The 20,238-nt window shown below is 50.5% G+C and overlaps 1 protein-coding gene across 1 annotated transcript in view; it reads left to right on the top strand.

Annotated features, from left to right (window-relative positions):
* LOC127482787 (mucin-19) overlaps window positions 1-20,238 on the top strand; it is a 100,383-nt gene that overhangs the window by 52,909 nt on the left and 27,236 nt on the right. Inside the window, exons 18-29 of the mRNA XM_070049665.1 lie at window positions 1,090-1,143; window positions 3,545-3,580; window positions 3,779-3,802; window positions 5,002-5,055; window positions 6,074-6,127; window positions 6,222-6,266; window positions 6,510-6,563; window positions 7,175-7,225; window positions 9,585-9,656; window positions 13,260-13,313; window positions 15,752-15,805; window positions 18,553-18,606. Coding sequence (XP_069905766.1) covers window positions 1,090-1,143; window positions 3,545-3,580; window positions 3,779-3,802; window positions 5,002-5,055; window positions 6,074-6,127; window positions 6,222-6,266; window positions 6,510-6,563; window positions 7,175-7,225; window positions 9,585-9,656; window positions 13,260-13,313; window positions 15,752-15,805; window positions 18,553-18,606 — 606 coding nt within the window. The remainder of the gene's footprint in view (window positions 1-1,089; window positions 1,144-3,544; window positions 3,581-3,778; window positions 3,803-5,001; window positions 5,056-6,073; window positions 6,128-6,221; window positions 6,267-6,509; window positions 6,564-7,174; window positions 7,226-9,584; window positions 9,657-13,259; window positions 13,314-15,751; window positions 15,806-18,552; window positions 18,607-20,238) is intronic.

The raw sequence follows: 20,238 nt of genomic DNA on the forward strand, positions 1-20,238 counted from the left end.
GGAAGAGGGGCAACCAGGACAGAATCCAGTGCCCCGACTGGGACTAGAACCTGATGTGCGGTGCTGCAGGTGGAGGATTAGCTTATTGAGCCGTGGCGCCAGCCAAAAAACATAATTTTTTTAAGAAATTTGCCAGCTCTGTGCCAGGTGCTGTGATAGGAATGTGGGTGGGGCCTTGGTCCATCAGCGCCCTGCTGCCCAGGTGGAGTGTTAGGGCAAGAGTGGAGGTGCACATGCGTCCAGGTGAGACATGGCAGAGTGGAACAGGCTGTGGTGGGAGATGGACAGGCATGCATGGGTCCAGGACGCATTGTGGGGGAGCCAGCAGCAGGGTGTGGCCTTGGTTTGGATATGGGCTTGTTTATGAATTGTTTTCAGGGTGAAACTGTGGTCTCTAGGGTGATGACAACTGTTTGCTCACACAAGGGATTTTTTTTTTTGACAGGCAGAGTGGATAGTGAGAGAGAGAGAGAGAGAGAGAGACAGAGAGAAAGGTCTTCCTTTACCGTTGGTTCACCCTCCAATGGCTGCTGCGGCCGGCGTGCTACAGCCGGCGCACCGCGCTGATCCGATGGCAGGAGCCAGGAGCCAGGTGCTTTTCCTGGTCTCCCATGGGGTGCGGGGTCCAAGGACTTGGGCCATCCTCCACTGCACTCCCTGGCCACAGCAGAGAGCTGGCCTGGAAGAGGAGTAACTGGGACAGAATCCGGCGCCCGACTGGGACTAGAACCCGGTGTGCCAGCGCCGCAGGCAGAGGATTAGCCTAGCAAGCTGCGGCGCTGGCACAAGGGATGTTAATAGAAGAGTAGGGTGAGGTGGGAAGATCCCTGGTTCAAGTCTGAACAAGGCCAATTTGAGATGGGAGAGAGAAGTCCAAATGAAAGTTATCTGCCTTGTTCATGAATCTGCTTTTCAGGGCTTTTCAGTTCAGGTCCCAGCGGTGCACCTGCTGTGACTTCGGCAGGAGCTGGGGGCGCGAGCTCAGCTGTCACTGCAGGTGCTGGCGTCGCTGCTCCTGCGCTCTGGGTCCTGCTGGGGAGCAGCCTCACAGGGCCCCAGTGACGTGAGGACTCCCGCTTTGGTTCTCAGGCTCCTCGGCAGGTGGCCCTGGCTCCACAGCTGCCCGGCAGAGTGTCCCTCCACGTAAGTAAGCGGTGACGGTAGAGGGGGTTGGAACTGGTTTCTGTGCTCACTGGACGAGTAAGAATGGTGAAATAATTAATAAAGCCAGCTAAATAATCACAGTGTACCTTATGTGGTATCTCACTGTGTTCATGAGGAACATAGACAGAGACACTGCCTGACTGGTTGAGTTTCTGTAGCAGGTCATGTGCAGCCAGTATTTTTGCCTGCTTTTTAATTTACTCAGTATATATTCTACACATATAAGTACAGAGACACCCAAAACACAGGAACGAAGACTTCTGTTGTGTAGTGACCTCACCTTCTAAAGCAAAATACATGTGATTTCTAACAACATCAGTAAAGCTTGCATTTAAAATAACAGAGTTTAAAATTTCTCGGTTGCTAACTACCAGAACTATAGGAGCAGGTGCTAAGAAGGGGTTTACAATTTTTTATAGAATGAAAAATTGTAGCATTTGCTACTCTGAACTGGCAAGATTTGGAACATCTTTGACAAAACCTTTAAATTTATTATTTATTTGAAAGAGTTACAGAGATGGAGGGAGATAGATAGCTTCCATTCACTGGTCCCCGCCACAGATGATTACAGCAGCCAGTGCCGGGCCAGGCGGAAGCCAGGAGTCCGAGCTTCCTGGGTCTCCCACGTGGATGGCAGTGGCCCAGGCACTTGGGCCACCTTCCATTGCTTTCCTGGGCACAGTAGCAGGAAGATGGATTGGAAGTGGAGCAGTCAGGACAAGAAGTGGTGCCCCTGTGGGATGCCGGCGTTGTAGGCAGCAGCTCAACTCCTGTGCCAAAACACTGGCCCCATACTATTTTTTTGAAAATCCAAATTTTATAATATTCTTTCTTTTTACAGTTATTCCCTGAGATAAATTCACAGGTACTTAGAGGGCAGTCTCTCTTTCCTGGTGCTAAATAGAACGGACCTTGTTTTCCCTAGGCTATAGTACGTTGCTATTTGAGCTCCTGGACCAGGGCTGTGCTCAGTGTCAGGCTGTTGGAGAAAGACAGCATTTTCCCCAAATGCAGGGTATCCGAGACACCCTAGACCTCGGTGACTCGCTCGTTCATTATCAGTTTAAGCAACAGATTACTCACACAATTTTTTTTCTGGAAAAGTTTTATATTACATATATTCTAATTGCCATTATAGAGTCCAATTATATCAATTTGTGTTACAAACTAGTCACTAGAAAATAATTTGCTAACTCTAATTTAGGAATAGTTTCATTCAAATTACAATATACAAAAGAATTGGCATGATTTATATTGTAAAAATATGTTGAACACCGCCGGCACCGTGGCTCTATAGGCTAATCCTCCACCTTGTGGCGCCGGCACACCGGGTTCTAGTCCCGGTTGGGGCGCCGGATTCTGTCCCGGTTGCCCCTCTTCCAGGCCAGCTCTCTGCTATGGCCAGGGAGTGCAGTGGAGGATGGCCCAGGTGCTTGGGCCCTGCACCCCATGGGAGACCAGGAAAAGCACCTGGCTCCTGGCTCCTGCCAGGATCAGCGCGGTGCGCCGGCTGCAGCGGCGGCCATTGGAGAGTGAACCAACGGCAAAAGGAAGACCTTTCTCTCTCTGTCTCTCTCTCTCACTGTCCACTCTGCCTGTCAAAAAAAAAAAAAAATATGTTGAACACCATAATTGTATAAAAATTAACATGTGAATGACATGTCTACTTGACAGTGTCCATTAGGGCCAAGGTGTATTTTAATATTTTTCTCAACTCAAGACTTAATCTTTTATAAAATGGAACCAAACAGGAATTCCATCCATGGGCACACATATTTTATATGGAACAAAGACACTGATTAGTTTTCTGTTTGATAAATGGAAACTCGAAGTTGATTCCTCAAAGGAGATGTCACATATTTTTTAAAGATTTATTTTGTTTATTTGAAAGAAAGAGTTACAGAGAGAGGTAGAGACACAGAGAGAGAGGTTTTCCATCTGCTGGTTCACTCCCCAAATGGCTGCAACAGCCAGAGCTGGGCTGATCCAAAGCCAGAAACCAGGAGATTTTTCTGGTTCTCCCATGTGGGTACAGGGGCCCAAGGTCTTGAGCCATCCTCTGCTGTTTTCCCAGGCACATTACGGGGAGCTGTATCGGAAGTGGAGCAGCCAGGACTGGAACCTGTGCCCATATGGGAAGCCAGTGCTACAAGCCAGGGCTTTAACCTGCTGTGCCACAGCGCCAGCCCACACATTATTTTCACAGGAGTTTTCTCACTCCGACTTGAGTTTCTAAGATAAGTTCTTGTGGGAGTAACATACTTTGGCTTTTTTGATAAAAATGTTGGGCCTCATAGCTTTTGAAGCTCCAAAGTGAATTTTTAATGAAATTCAAGAATATTTTGTAACTGGAACATGAGTTTAATCTTTCCTTTATCAGGCTCAAAAATCATAATTCCACCACTACTCTTTGTGGGTAAGTTGAAATTAACACGATACAGAAATATGTTTCTGTGCAGTGTAACTTGACATAGCATTTCTGTCCTTCCCTGTTGAATGCTGAAAATAACTAAGAGCTTTGAAATTCTCCCCAAGTTATCATACGTAAATTAATCTCTGTGAACTACATAAATAAAAATTTACATTTGCTAATCTATTTGTTTTTGAATTTCAGTGCCACCAAAGCCTGGAGCAACAGGTAAGAAAATATAATAAATGAACATTTGAAAAAAAAAAAACAAAAACAGTGTGACTTTAACTGGAATAGAAAGCATGATAGCAAAACACCTTTTTAAAAAATATTTATTTATCTATGTTTTTGAGAGGTAGAGTTACAAAGGGTAAGAGGGAGAGGTAGAAAGATCTTCCATTCACGGGTTCACTCTCCAAGTGGCTGCAATGCCGGAGCTGGGCCGATCCGAAGCCAGGAACCAGGAGCTTCTTCGGGAGAGGCACCTGGCTCCTGGCTTCAGATCAACGCGGTGCGCCGGCCGCAGCGGCCATTGGGGGGTGAACCAACGGAAAAGGAAGACCTTTCTCTCTGTCTCTCTCTCTCTCACTGTCCACTCTGCCTGCCAGATAAATAAATAAATAAATAAATAATAAAACACACAGGTCTGCTGCCTGTTCAAACAAGCTCTTCTTAAGAAGTGCGTTAAGTGGACATTCATGCCCATGCTGTCCTTGATTCTGGACTGCTGTCCAGTCTCCTGTCTTCTCAGATCGCTACATTGCAAGTTCTGGCCCGTGGTTCTGTGCCGGCTGGTACCTCTGCTTATGTCTTTGCCTCACCAGAATACGTAACACCTGCTGCTGTCCCGCGAATGTGCTCCACAACCTGTAGTCTAACAGTGGAATCCTTTGGCAGTTCCGTCTACCTGCCCAGCTTCTCACTATCCCCCTTTCCATACTCTCCTCCAATCCTCCTCCCTCCTGAATTACCTGGCCTTGTTCCAACCATTTATTTTATAAACTGTCTAAGAAGTTGTTTTCTCCTTCAATCAAGATAAATGTACTTTACTCTGTGTGTCTGTGCGACACATTTCCCTAACGTTATTCTGTGAGTCCTCACCCACGGTGGAGATCCAGTCCAGCTGCTGTCTCTTCCAGGAAGCCCCCCTTGATCCTGCTCACCAGACGTCATGCTCCACAGTTCTGTATTGTCTGGGGTCTGTACCAGAGAGATAAGGCACTAGGAGTAAACTGGCAAACACGAGAGAAAATTGCCTCTGCCCTTCGGCAGGGAACAGCAGGAAAGGGTCTCTTAATTGCAGAACACAGCTCTGCAGAGGGTTCGGGGGGAAACTCAGGTTCTGAGTCTGCCAAGTCACAGGAGGTTCCTTGTTAGCACAAGAGGTACAGGGTGTCGCTGTGGTGACCCTGGCTTTTGCACTTCAGGTACCACCAGGCCGGTCCCTGGCACAACACTTGGCCCAGGAAGCTCCCCCACAGGTGAGAAGGGGCTGGGTAAAATTTGCCACTGGGGGCCTCCTCTACGGAGCCGTTTCCTTGGGGTCCGTTTCTGGACAAGATGATCACTGCAGAGATCTGCAGTCCTGGTGTTTTCCAGTCCTGTCTGCTGTGTGGCCTCTGTCTGGCAGGCTTCGGCTTCCCTGGGAGGTGGTGCTGCTGTGGACGGTGGGACGGCGCCTGCTCACTCTGCGACTCCCCTACCTGCCTTGCTGGTCATTTCAGGGACAGGGAGGCCTGAATGTAGCCCGTCGTCTCAGCCGCACAGCAAACATTGCTGTAAACCAGAAACAGCTCTGAGTGGCGCGTGACAAGATCTGGGGCACTGGTGCTTCCATCTGCCTCCAGGAGCCCCACTCAGAGAACCCAGGCATCAAGTCACCACCCATCGGATACATATGTGCTGTTAAAAGACAAAGTCCTCCAACAGTAAGGTTTAGTAAAGTGTATGTGGGCAAAGCAAACCAGAATCGTGGTCTGTGAATTCAGCAGCGCCCTGAACCAGAGCAGATTCTAGAAATTCCAGCAATGTGATCAGAGGACATTTACAGAACCTTGGAGGTGAGAAATAGACAGCAATGCAGTTGGCTACAGCCTTGTCCACCTGCCAGCTGACGACTATGTAACTGGTTGTTTGCAGCTTAATTACTTGACAGCCTACCAAGCCTTAGCAAAGCTGAGACACTGTGGCTACATTCTTGCCTCGGTCTGTACGGCCCTGCATGGGTGCTTAGTCCATATCCAAGGCCTCCTGCAAAGTCCTATTTTCCAGTATTGAGAAAAGTTCTGTTTCCTGTCACTGAGCCTCATGGCAAGATATCCAGGAGTCTCGAATTTCATCAGAAAATTTGCTGTGGGAAAGCCGTGCTACATGGGAAATATGTCCAAATCTTAACAGTAGAACACTCAAAGAGCTTCCTATTATATTTTAAAAATACAGATTTTTTTTAAATACAGTCCTCAGGTCTTGGCATACTGACTCATGTCTTGCTTATTTCAGGAACTTCTGGTGGGGTCTCAAGCGAAACTCTTGAACCTGGGAGTTACACTACAGGTGAGCTCCCTCTCCTAGCAACTCCGGGAGAGGGCTCCCTCGGCATATAACAGCTGCCGACACCTTTCACTCTGTTCCTTCTCTTTTCTCTTAGAGGCCACAACTGCCGCCGGGACCACGGGAACGGGGCCGCCAGCAGGTGAGCCTTGTCGTTCTGAGGCTTTGGGTCCGATTGGATGAGCATCTGGGACTGCAATGAGGTGCAGCAGGATGTGAAGGCTGGGGGCTTGGCACATCAGGCCACGGGAAATTGTTAATCAGCCCGGATGGCCTGCGTCATGCTCCTTGGCCAAGTGTTGCTGAGTGCTGGACCCCAGAGCTTGCTCTCTGCAGACAGGAGTGAGTGTGGCTGCCTCTGGGTTCACAGCCTCTCTCTTCACAGGCACCACCGTCACCTCTCCCAAAGTTACCAGCAGTTCAGGAGTGTCCAGCACAGGTAATACAGCCTGAACAGACGTAAGCGGCCTTGTCATCCCAAGTGAGATTGCAGGGCGTGTGTGTGTATGTGTGTGTGTGTGTGTAGACTGTCATGAAAAGCAGTCACAAAAGATAAAACCGAGTAACCGTTCCCTGCCTGCTTAGCCACTCCCAGCAGCCAGGGGGACAGAGAGCAAGAAGTGTACCAGACGGGCGTGACACGCGTGTCCATCCTGACATCAGTGTACTACGGTGTGTACTTGTTTGTCAGGCCACTGAAATGCATGGGCCAAGGAGTTGGTAGGAGAGAAGACCCTCATCATGTATCATGTGGGCCGTGAAGTCCTCACAAGGGTGTCCACTGGTGTGAGGCCGTGAGCTGCTCTCGTGACGCACTGGGACATAGTACTAGATTTTCCTTTTCGTGTTGCAGGCTTCACTGGAGTAGGCTTGGGGGCATCTGCTCAAGCAGGAATTCCCAACATAAATAGAGCTGAAATAATACAGCTCCTTTTGTGGCCACTTGGAGGAAATGTTCCTTCTGTAGGGTTGCTCTGAAAACAACACAGAATCCCTCTGCCCAGCACCTCTGACCTCTGCACTTGGTTCTCTTCTTTCCTCCCCCTGCAGCCACCACCTCCACAGAAGGCGTGGGCTCCACCAGGGCTGGGTTCAGCACAGGTGAGAAGCGGGTGCTCCTGTCTGCTTTGTTCACGCCCCTCACAGCCCCCGCAGGAGAGCCGCTAGTGAGACAGTTATTGGAGCGAAGGTGGCGTCTACTTTGCTGATGCAGCTGCATCATCTTCAGTTTATAAATTCGTCCCTGAAAGCCACTGAGAGGAGTCCAGATCACAGCTCTACCGCCGGCAGATGGGGGGCTTGTCCTGAGAGCCACACCTGCCCTGTATCAATGTCTCCTTTGCACAAATGAAGAGCCAAATATATCTGGAAAATGTGGGGTTCTGGGCACACCCAAACCTTCGTCTGCATCTGCTCGCACAGCAGAGCCCCTGGGGAGAACCACAGGGAGGAAGCCACCTGTTGCCCTAACATAGATGCCGGGAAGCTTTGCTCAAGTTGAGAACGTCCTCACGCCAGTTGCTTTGGCCATAGGACGGTTGATGAGGATAGACATGGGGCTTGTCTGCAGGGAGGACCAGGGAGGCAGCTCTTGGATGTTGGGAGGACACAGTCGGAGGGAGGACTTGGGAAGGAAACACTGAGCCCGTGGTGATCACAGCCCCTTGTGTTTCAGTCACCACCACGGTGTCCGCAGGCACAGCTCTGGCTCCTGGCAGCCCCAGTGCACCTGAGTCTGCCGGCTGGGAGGGGTCTTCCCACTGCACTCTCTGCTTGGCTTTTCCTTTCCATGCGTGATACATTCTTTTCATGGCTCTTCAATATTTCCAAAGTCTGTCTTTCCTGCTCTCTCTCTCTCTCTCTGAGGCCACAACTACTGCAGGCGGAAATGGAACACCTGGAGCAGCAACAGGTGCGCAGTCACTGCTAATAACAACCCGCATAGACACCGGACTGAGAGGAGCCCTTGCCTGGGCACCCACTGAGCACTGCTGAGAACAATCCTAACAGCGTTCAGTGGCTGAAGTTCGGAAACTCAGACTTTGTTCTCGTTTCTCGTGCTGTGAGGAGTCTCCTCCCACGCGCGAGGCAGGCACCCAGCCCTGTGGCTGACAGTTCCATGGGTGAACCACTGAGATGCTTCCAGTTCAGTGGGTGACCCTGTGAGGTGGTTCTAGTCCCACAGGTGACCTAATGAGGTGGCTTCTGGCTCTGTTAGTGAACTCAAGAGCAGGGGACCCAATAGCTCCAAATGCCTTTCGCACATTTCCCATGGGCAAGCTGTGTTCCCAGGAGCAGGCACATAACCGTTGGCACTTAAAGCCCAGTTCACTGAAACTGCAGATAAACAGACTGCATGCACTTAGTTGCTTGCTGTCCTGTGTCCACTTCATGATGACCAAGAGTTGACCCGCAACTGTCCCTTCCTAAGCAGCTACCCCTGGCGCCGTCTCTGGGAAGACGGAAGCCGCTGACAGCTACAGCACAGGTGAGCGTGGAGGTCGGAGGGAGTTCTCCGCCGTGGCTCCTGAGCTGAGGGGCCCTCAGGAGACATTACACGCGCCTTTCTTTGCTCTCAGAGGCTGTGAGTTCTGCAGCGAGGGAAGGAACCAGCAGCACAGAGGGGCCGGCAGGTGAGCTCCGTCAGCCCCAGGCCCCAGAGCTGTCATCATTTTCCCGTCTGGGTGGGCTGAAGCCAGCAGCTAGATAGGCGGTGGCTAAGGATGGAGGGATGCACGGTCGCCTGTCTCACGCCCGGGGCAGCTGTGCTGAGGCGTCCCAGGAGCACGGTGTCTAAGCCGGGCCTTTCTGCTGTGCCCTGCTGGGTGCCGTTCATCCTTTGCACCCCTGGCCGAGCCCCTGCAGCGCCCTCCCCAACTGCCCGTTCCCTGCTCTGCTCATCAGAGTCATGTGCTGATCCCTCCTGAGGGTTCTGTGTCCCTCTCCCACACACGTCAGCCACACGAGACAGAGAACTTCTGTTCTTCTCATGGGGAGGAGAGCATCAACAAGGGTGCCTAGAAATACGAGGCAGGCGCCAGGTTACGTCCCTACTTTGTCATCACTCCGTTAATTCAGCAGGTACCAACGCAGCTTCACGCAGGCGCAGGGAGACCCAGGCCAGGCAGGACTGGGGCAGGTGTACATGTCTCGTGTATCTTTTCTTAACGCCTTGGTTATCACAGTCTCCCAAGTGACTCAGAACATCAGAAGGACGATGTTGTCTTCCTTCCTGGAGCAGCGGGGGAGACAGCAGATGCCGTGAAGCAGGGGACATGCCGGCGCTCCCTCCCCTTTTCCACGGACTGCCGTGGGAGGGAGAACTGGCAGGAAGACCTCCGTCAGTAAGGAGCCAGGGCTCTGCACTGTCCAGTCCCTTCGTGGCAGGGGTGCAGGGGTGCAGGCTGCTGGCCGCCTCCAGCCGGCTGCCTCCACCAGCTCCCCTGCTTTCTTCTCTTAGCAGCTTCTGGTGCAACCTCAGGGCCAACTGCGACATCTGGAGTTGGCAGCAGCTCCCGGAGCGCCGCGCCAGGTAGGATGCACGAAGGGTTAGCTCCTGTGAGAGGACGAGGTCCCAGGAACTCTGTTTTTAGCATCTGAATATCAAAGAAAATGCAAAAACCTGAAGCCCGTCTCTGCTCTTCTGCCTCCCTCCCCAGGCACTTCTGCCACGCCAGGGAGCCCGGGGTCTAGCGGAGAGACAGGTGAGGGGAGATCGAGTCCCCTTCCATGACCAGTGAGCTGGCTGGGGGCACCTCTGTGGCAGCAGGGGTGGACAGGTGGGCCCAGAAGTCCGTTGGGGGGGGGGTCCCTCGTGGGTGTTCACCTTCAGAAAGAGAGGTTTGCAGGGCCAACTCCCTGCGGTGAAGCCACACGGCTGCTTCTGGTGCCGACTGAGGAGCTAATGCAGTGTTCACGCCTGTGTGTTCCTCACCTTTGCTGCTCCAGGAGACCCCGGGACGGCGGTTCTGCCTGGCAGCTCCCCTGCAAGTAGGTTCACGAGCAGGAGAGAGCGTAGTCAGTAGAGTTGTTCAGTGCAGTAGCAAGAGCTCTTCCCGGACACCCCAGTCCTAGACCACACCCCTCGCAATCGCTCCCTGCAGGGGTCACGAGGCACACAGGAGGCAGCAGCGCACCTGCGCCCGGACCGAGCTCAGGTGAGAGCCGGCAGCTGGTTTGCAGGCTGGATCTCGGTTCCCACTCTCGGGGGGCTCCTCCGGGCAAGCCGTGTCTGCCTGCAGAGAGCTGTGTGGGGTTCTCCATGAGTCTGCTTGAGTCTGGGATAGATGTTGAAAAGAGCAGATGGATTTGGAACAGGTTTAAATCTAATTTAAGAAAACATGTCAGGTCAACTCTGCTCGGGCCCTTGCTCCGCAGAGCCATTATTTGCGTACTCTTGTGTTTTAGATGTGATTTTGTGGGACTAAGAACGATATTGTCCATCCTGTACCCGTTTGCCCTTGTAGGTTCCACGTCAGGGTCAGCTGAAGCTCCCAGGAGCACACGGAATTCCAGTCCTGGTTAGTGGAGGTGTTTCATACACCCAGCTGAGACTTCGCATTACTCTAAAACACATTCCCGTGGTCCCGTATGACTGAGGTCCTAGCATTTGTGACTTCTCTTACCCACTTCCTCAAGCAGTCTCTACAGAGACATCAGGGAGTCAGGTCAGGGAAAGTAAAACAGACAAACAGAAGAGAAGCTCTTCTCCCAAAGAACTAAACAATACAAGTGGGCTCCAAAAAGGAGTTTTGCCATAGATGGGTTGAAGGTTTGAGAACGTGCAAATTGAGAATATGGGCTTGGTATTTGATTCTCCTTGCATAAAGAAGCGCCTTTGCTTTACTAAACATTAGCACCGCAAGGAGCGGAATAAAATAGGTTAGTCATTACATCACAGATTTGGGGGATTTCATGTGATTTTCATGTGACTCTGATAACAGATGATAAAACTTTTTATTTAAAGACTTGAGTCAGCTGAGGTTTGCATATTAAGGTTCTGGAATTCCCTGACCGAAAGATTTCCTTAGATACATCTTTGATAGGATGGAGCCTGTAGCGAGTGGATATATCAATGGGGAACGGAGTCGTCTTTGGTAAACCATGTCCGTGCTTATCTTTGCATATACTATTTCCAGAAAGGTGAAGGAGGTTGAAATATGAGGGCATTTGGAATTGGGGGAATTTAAAATAGAGAAGTTTTGTTTAAGTTACCGATGAAAAGAATGTGTTCACTCTGCTGAAAAAGAAAAAGGATATAAAGTAGTGTGAAATGGTGAGAAAATGACCATAATGCAGAATTCTCGTGGAATAAAACCCGGAAGTAGGGAGACCAGTGCTGCAGGAGAAGATGCTGGGAGGGATTTCTGGAGTTCCAGAGGGAACCATCTGTTACAGGCTGTGGGGTGGTTGGAGACTACAGTAGCAGTCAGGTAGGAAGGCAGAGGGTAGGCAGAGTACACCATGCATGGGCCAGACAGGATCTGCTGCTCTGAGTTGCTGTCACACAACTAGAGACCCCAGATGACACTCAAAGGCACAGAGGGCACAGTGCTGAAGGGGAAGGAGAGATTGAAAGCCACCAGCATTCCTTCAGCAAGGTGAACCACGGTAGCTATGGTGATCAACATGTCTCATAGGAAATGTCCCTCGTTTGCCTTTGTAGACACCACTGGGACATCCAGTAAAATCACTGGAATCTAAGAAAGTTCCCAGCCAGGTAACAGAAACATAGACTCAAATGAAGTTTATATGCTGAGCATCCTGTTGGAATCCACACCACAGTGCTCCCAATAACCCACCTGTGTCTCTGTGAGTGATATCAGTCTTCACCTGTAAAAGAAATGTTTCAGTAGACAGAGTGAAACAGGAGAGCTTGACTTTATTCAAGACTGTTGCAGTAGAGTATAGACCACTGTAGGACTCAGCATTGCTTCAGAAGGAGTCAGCAAAGTTTGTAATGCTGGGGTGAGCTCGTGGAACCAACCCAGAGACATTAGAGCAAGCAGAATCTGTGTGATGAGGTCCTCCGTGCCTCCTCATGGACATTTCATCTGGTGGAAGTTCGAGTCCAGCCCGCATACGGTGACCAGGAGCTCTCCAGAGGACTGTAGCTCAGAGCAGGAGCTGCCGGGGCTGGCACCGTGGTTCACTTGGTTAATCCTCTGCCTGCGGTGCCAGCACCCAATGTGGGATGCCGGATTCTGTCCCGGTTGCCCCTCTTCCAGTCCAGCTCTCTGCTGTGGCCCGGGAGTGTAGTGGAGGATGGCCCAAGTCCTTGGGCCCTGCACCGCATGGGAGACCAGGAGAAGCACCTGCCTCCTGGTTTTGGATCAGCGCAGTGCTGGCCGTAGCGGCCATTTGGGGAGTGAACCAATGGAAGGAAGACCTTTCTCTCTGTCTCTCTCTCTCACTATCTATAACTCTACCTGTCAAAAAAAAAAAAAAAAAGTGAGAGTTGCCATGTTCTTGATAAAGATGAAAGAACTTCTCAAAAGATCACGAAAATGTGTATAATGAGACGCCTGTGCATGAATTGCGAAATGTGCTTCCCCAGAACAGTGGCAACTTTGAGTTCCGTTTTCCATGAAGTTTTGGAAGAATCTTCACGTTCATGCATTTCGAGGCTAGTGAGAGACTAGAAGATTGCCACCTCAAAGCAGCAGGGAATGAATTAACGATGACAAAGACTTCTAAAGGAAAGACACGAGGGGAAGAGAGGCCAGGGTCCCCGACTAGCAGGAGTCCGACTCAGGTGTGTCAGGCTGAGGGAACATAAGGCCATCTTTGACCACACAAATGTGTTCCCTCTCTTATAACCACTTAGCTCCCAGAACTAACACAAGAGAAGCAGGAATCCCGAGTCCAAGAAGCCAAAGAGTAGAGTTTGAATCTTGTTATTGAGAGCGGGGGGACCTGGCACTGAGTCATTGATCAGGGTCCTGGGAATATTTTCGCCACAACTCGCCGAGGCAGGGAGGTGCTCAGGTAGCCCTGCTGTTGTCTTTGTGGCAAAGCCGCGACTGAGCGCTGCTAGATGCAGCCCTGTCCCCAAGCGCTCTGACATGCTAGCTCCATGTGGCCATGCACCTCTGAGACCAGAGTGACTGCCTTGCTCTTTCCTTGTTTGTTGTAGGTACCTCCCAGGAAGCATCACAGACAACCACCACTCCTGGAATCAGTGGCACAGGTGAGACCTAGAGAAATCAGTCGTCAGAGGACAGGTTAGCTTTGGGGATGTCTCCTGTGGCTTCCTCATTGCCGTGTTGGCACCCCTTGTTCCTTCCTCTGCAGCCGTTGCCTCCACAGATGTCAGAGAAACCTCTGGACCAGCAGTGTAGACAGGCGAGTGTTAGCTGCATAGTGAGTGTGTCTTTGAAGACCTGGGGAAGAGTTGAACTTGGGGAAGGGAATGTTAGGCAAGTAGCAGGAGAGAGGGACTGGGGATTCGAAATGTCCCTTTGAAACATAACTTGAGTGCCAATAGGGACCCTTTTTTCTCTGTGTTTCTTTTGGGTTCATGCTTTCATCAGAGTTCCCCCACTGGAGTCAAATTAGCACAGTTTGAGAATTCTGAAAAGGAAGTCAGTTGAGATTTTTGATAATGATGGCTCTGGAATCACCTGCGCTAAGGATTCCATTTGATGCATCCCTGTGAGGAGTCAGCCTCCCAGATGGAGATAAACCTCAGTGGCGTCAGGATTCTCATTAGGCAAACGTCTTTGCATGCCCCACTGTGCTGCTTTCATGTCAGGTGAAGTCAGCAGTAACCAGGGAGTTTCCCACCCAGGCCAATGACATTGATGAACTAGGAGGAAACTTGGGATGATTAGGGGGCTCGGACATTAAGAATCTTTGTTTCCTCAGTGAAAATTTTCATGCAAAATGATATTCTCAGTGTCGTGTTTTACAAAGGGAGGAACTGTAAAAGAACCTGCCATTTTCAGAAAATTGAAAACCCCAGCCTGCTGGTAGATTTTTTAGGAAGAACTTTGCAAGAGGGGATGCCGCGGGAGCTCCTGGGTCTTCTGTATGGCAAAGCTGTGATGGAATTGGCCTGAAACAGGGGTAAAAACAGAGCTGTCCTAATATTTTCATATTCTGTAATGAGATTATTACAGCAGATGTCTTAGTTATAACACTGAAAAGAGAAAACTGGATTAAATGGAAAATGAACAATTGGAACATTTTACATATGCTGCATCCTATCCCCAACTTGGAATTTTTATGAAGATGAGTTGCTCAGAACATGGGATACTGGTAGGAATGGGGAGTGAGTGTGGAGGTGTGTTGTCTAGTTTACATTCTGTTAGAAGTGAGAAGTGATCGGGAGTGAAGTAGCTGTCACGTGGGAAGGCCGGGTAGAAGGTCTATGCCATGTGTGGGCTAGTTAGCATCAGGTGTTAAGGTTGAGGCCATAGAAGGAACAGCCAGATGTTTGGATCTGTCCTAGTGCATGGTTTGAATGCTTAGCCGGGTACACAATGCTGCATTGACTGTGTTTGGGAACATAATGCATGAATGAGAAAGAGAAAAATGGAATTTGATAGAAGTGATAGATCAGCTTTGGAGAGTTCGATTTTGAAATGCTCTAAGACTTAAGGCATTCATGTCCACTAGAATTGATGAGGGAATGGAACACAAATGAGAGACCCAAACTGGAGATGGAGATACTTTAGGACAATGACATGGATACCTGGGCCCATCAGCATTCCATGGGTCGGCCAAGGGAAGAGACTCTGCGGAATGGAGAAACTAAGTTTCAGCACCTGCCAGCGTGTCTGACTCGGGATTAACAGATTCCTTGAGACCCTAGTTTACTGTGCAGGAGACAATATGATTCTGTGTGGAACTGGAATCTCAGATCAGGATCACTCTAACTTGCTGGGGACCTTTATCCTCATAGTGATTACTCTGAAATTGAAGGAAACTCTCGGAAGTACTGAAATCCCAAGACTCCGAATCCTTGCCGTTCGTTGATGCTGACTTGTAGCTAGCGTAACTCTCGAGAGACAATGTCCTCGACATAATGGGTGTGAGCTAGGGCAAGAGCAAGGGTAGAGTTTGGCGAAAGCTGCTATTTCCAAGATCCTGACTCTGGACAGGAAGTTTTCTGGAGGACTGCATTTGACCACAAGGAATTCCATAGAAACCCAAACTGTCTCTTCTCTCAACTTCCTCTTTTCTTTCTTCACTCTCCATTATGTGCCCAGGACAGTGCGGCTTTGCACCCAGCCAGGAACCCGACCCCTGGAGTAGGGCTGATTGTAGGTGGCCTCAGCCTCACCAAGCGGCTCAGTCCTCCTGCCCCTGCCTTCCCACTTCTCGCTGCTTGAGACATGAACTATGGAGAAAGAATAAATGGTGTCACAGAAACACGTGGGTCTATCCTAAAGTGCGATCTTTACCTGATCATAAAGACACTGCTTATGCTACCGACTCTTGCTTCTGTCTCCCACACCAGGTGCTGCTGGTACAGGCTTTGGGACAGCAGCCTGACCTGGAGGTTTCAAAATTGAGCCTTCCCTGGAATTTTTCTTGAAATAGCTCTCGAAACAGGATGCAGAGCCAGTGTAATTTAGTTTCTCCAAACTCTGTCTTCTCAGTTTTCCCTTCCTTGTTCCACAGAGGCCACCACTTCCAAGGAACACATTCCAACCACTGAAGCAGAGACTTCCCCTGGTGAGTGTCCTCAAGTTTTGCAGCCCCCGTGGCTTTTCTGTTGGAGTCGGCTCTCTACAGAGCATCGGCCACGAATGTGCATGTGGCAGGGGAGTGGTAGTTTTGCTGTCCAGGACACCTCGTGAGGCCAACCAAGATTCGATCCCAGGTTATCCCCAGAGGACACAGTAGAGGTGTCCTCTATCAATGCCTGCCGTCTGTATTTTTCTTTTGCCATGTTCTACCCCAGACTTGGGAGAGGTCACCAGTGGCAAAGAAGGTGATTAGAGATCATGACAACAGTGGTTGAAAATATGATCAGGAAGACTTTGGTTAAATGCTTGACCCTTGGTCACATACTAAATAATTTTTATTTAATGTATCCTTTGGAGAATTAGGGGCTGAAGGCACTGGAAGAAAATCATGTGCACAGAAAAAAAAAGTCCTTAAATTTACAGTCAAAGTCATAATGATTCTAGATCTAGAGAAATGAGACCTCTGAGGCCGTTGTCAGCAGTCTCCCCCATTTTTACCTTGGACCTTGAATCAAGAGGGAAGGCAGTGGAAAACATATCCACTCAAGCATTTGGTGCAAGAAAATTTGTCCAAGGTCTTTCTATTTCTTAAGAGACAAAAGATGCCATGGTTTCCTTAGGTTGAGAGAGGCTTTGTCAGGCTCTGTGAGACTTAGTCTCTCTTCTTTTTCAGTTACCAGTAGGGAAGCCTCTGGCACGAGTAGTCCTGGAAGTTCCAACCCAGATAAGTAACCCTTAGCAAGATGTTGTAGTTACCTAATCCTGGACAAAAAGGCTCTGCCCTCTGGATCGGGCGTTCTGTTGTAGCTGGCACGGAGCAGCCCCTACCTCACTCCTCTTGCTCTTCCCAGAGGACCAGTGAGTGTCCATCAGTGGTTCTCAGCCCCTGTGTTGAGACTCCAGACCTTGTATTCCACACGGGGAAGGTGGCAGGGAAACAGGCATAGGGCCACGTCTCCTTAGGGACCTTACCGCTCCAAGCATCTAAGGTTGCCATCTTGCTCGGGGTTACTGTAGCTGCGCCAGAGCCCACAGATCAGGATGTGAAGGCACAAAGGGGTTGGTGCTGTGGGGAAAGGGGAGGCCAGGGTCACCCAGCCTCCCCCCACAAGGCAGACCACGGGTGCCGTCTGCACCGAGGGTGTACTTGTTACCTTTCTGTAATTCGTTAAGGCACTATGTGTGTAGCTGTGGTGCTCACATACAGAATGTCCCTCATTTGCCATCGTAGGCACCACTGTGGCATCCAGCAAAATCACCGAAACCTCAGGAAGTTCCCAATCAGGAAAGAGAAATACTGGCTTAAAGTTTATTTACAGCCTTCTTGCTTCTGCATCGCAGTGTTTGGACAACCCCTCTGAGTCTCTGTGATAGAGTATAGTCTTCAGCCATAAAAGATGCGCTTTAGCTGACAGAATGAAACAGGTGAACATGACTTTATTCAAGACTATGCAATAGGAGTCAAGACCAGTGTGTCATGGGAAGACTTAGAACTCGGTGCAGGGCAGTTTGCAGCGCTGGGGTGAGGTCGTGGAAACATTCCCAGAGACTCTGCAGAGAGGTGAACGTGTGTGGTGCGGTGGGTGTGAGTGCTCACGGGCACCTACTCTGCTGGGAGTTAGGCACCTGCCGTCTCGCAGAGACTGGGAGTGAGGAACCGTAGCTTTCCTGAGAACTGCAGGACTGAGCTGTCGCTCCAAGGTCTTCGATAAAGGTAAAAGCAGACTCTCAAAAGATTGTGGACAGTGTGTATGATGAGAAGCCTGTGCATGGACTGCAAAATCTGTCACAGGAGAATAAACTGACATTTTAATTGTGTCCAGAAAGTTCCATCTCATTCTTATGTTAGGATTCTAGCAAGAGACCAGAAGATGGGCATGTGAAAGGAACAGAGAAGGAACTTGTGGTACCAAGGTCTTCTGAAGAAAGACTCTGAGAAAAGAGAGGCCAAGGGGGCGTAGCTTAGAAGGATCCATCAAGCTGAGTGCAGCTGAGGGGGCATCTTAGCTGTCTCGGTCAACACTTTCCCCTCTTCTATGTTTTCCATTTTTTCTATATTTTCCGTTCCCCCAGAACTAATCCTGGAGAACCAGCAAACAAGGTTCTCTCTCTTTTTTTTTTTTTTTTTTTTTTTTGACAGGCAGAGTGGACAGTGAGAGAGAGACAGAGAGAAAGGTCTTCCTTTTGCCGTTGGTTCACCCTCCAATGGCCGCCGCGGCCAGCGCACCGCGCTGATCTGATGGCAGGAGCCAGGTGCTTCTCCTGGTCTCCCATGGGGTGCAGGGCCCAAGGACCTGGGCCATCCTCCACTGCACTCCCTGGCCACAGCAGAGAGCTGGCCTGGAAGAGGGGCAACCGGGACAGAATCCGGCGCCCCGACCAGGACTAGAACCCGGTGTGCCGGCGCCACAAGGCGGAGGATTAGCCTAGTGAGCCGCGCCGCCAGCCGGTTCTCTCTCTTGAAGAAGCTCCATGTGAGGAATGCTTTTGTCACTGAGGGAAGAGGGACCGAGACATTGACCAGGTCCAAGGAATCCATCACCTCGGCTTTCTGAGTAGGGAGGTGCTAAGATAGGGACCTTCTAACATCGTGGTGGCAGAGCCGGGAACAAGCACCAGCTGGTACACCCCTGAGCCCAAGGCTCTGCGATGCTTGCTCCCTGGGGACGTGGCTTAGGGACTTGCTCTTCCAAGACCAGCAAAGGTGCATGGCTCCTCCCTTGCTTGTTCTAGGCACCTCCCAGGCAGCATCGGAAACAACGGCTACAGGAATCACTACCACCACAGGTAAGGCCAAGAGAAAGGAGTCACTCCCAAGAGGGTGATCTATGAGATGGTCGCTCCTGGCGTCTCCACTCCCCTGTTCTCTCGTCATTGTCCCTCCCTGAGCAGTTGCCTCTTCCGCTGCCGTCAGTGAAACTTCTGGTCTGGAGTGCACACGGGTGAATGTTGACCGTACAGAATTCCCATGACCGGTGTGGCCTGGAAGGTCATGGGGAGAATTGAATTTGGGGGAGGCAGTGTAGGATGGGAACAGGACAGAGCGGCTGGGACAATGCTGTTAAATATCCCTGAGACGTGACTTTGGAGGACTACTTGGGACGGACCCCTTTTTCTCGGGGCTTACTTGGATTCAGGCTTCCACCAGCTCCCCCAGGAAGCCCAGTCACACATCTTCACAGTTCTCTGGTGGGAGTTAGTGCTTTGAGGTTGTTCAGTTAACAGCTCTGGAGGTGCCTGTTCTAGGGGTTCCATTCAGTGCCTCCCTGCGAGGAAGTAGCCTTGCGGATGGTGATAAGCCCTAGTGGGCCCAGGAGTGTTTTAAGGAAGTGTCCTGGCATATACTACGTGCTGCTCCTACACAGGGTGAGGTCACCAGTAGCCAAGGAGATTCCAACCCAGGGGAATGACGATGGGAAAACGTGGAGGCAGCCGACGGTGTTGGGGGGGTTATATTAAGAACTTTACAAAACTGTGGAAGTCCCTTCACTTTTTAGTATTAGGCTAGCAAGAAACAAGATTATCTACGTCTCAAGGAGCAGAGAAAGAACTTGTGATGATGAAGTCTCCCAAAGGAAAGATTCTTAGGAAAGTTGGTGAAACCAGCTGTGGGAAGAAGGCATCCTGAGTTGAGTCAGTGTGAGAGGAACACGTCTTGGCCAGCACAGATGCCTGCTCCCTTTCTACCAACTCTTGCCCCCAGAGCAGACACAGGCAGACCAGAAAACCAGCTTTCATGGGGCAAAAAAGGTTAAATGCAGAGAAAGCGGTCGTCAATGAGAGGGGACCTGGAAGTGAGACAGTGCTCCGGGTCCTGGGGATCTGTCACCTAGGAGCCAGGACAGGGGCCTCCTGAGTCCTGCTGACATTTGCAGGGTGAAGTCCTACACCCAGGGGCATTGAGGGGCTTGCTGCTGTCGAAGTGCCTGGGAGCAGGCACCCTGAGACCAGAACAGGCACAATGTCCTTGGCTTGCTCCTTTAGATTCCTCCAGGGAAGTCCCAGAAATGGCCACTGCTCGTGGAAATGCTACCCTAAGTAAGGCCAAGAGAATAAGTCATTGTTTTCTAGGGCCAGTCAGCAGGCAGGATGGGTGACGGGGCTCTCGCCCCTTGCGTCTCTAGTGTGCTGATTGCACACATTCATGTATCTCTCAGTGGTTGGTTCTTCCACTGGCATCAGGGAGACCTCTGGCCCTGCGGTGCAGACAGGTGAGTGGTGGCCACGCGCCCTTTTCAGTGACCAGGTAGCTTTATAAATATTAGAACAAGAAGAATTTGAGAAAAGGAGTGGCAGCACAGGAGGCCAGGAAGATGGTGTTCGGTGTCCTTCTGAAATGTGACTTTTAAATGCATCTAAGGACACCTCGTTCTCTGGGTTTGCTGTGGTTCAGGGATTTTTCATTAGCGCTCCATCCTG

Source organism: Oryctolagus cuniculus, chromosome 9 (assembly GCF_964237555.1).
Source record: "Oryctolagus cuniculus chromosome 9, mOryCun1.1, whole genome shotgun sequence".
In the NCBI taxonomy this organism is placed as follows: Eukaryota; Metazoa; Chordata; class Mammalia; order Lagomorpha; family Leporidae; genus Oryctolagus; species Oryctolagus cuniculus.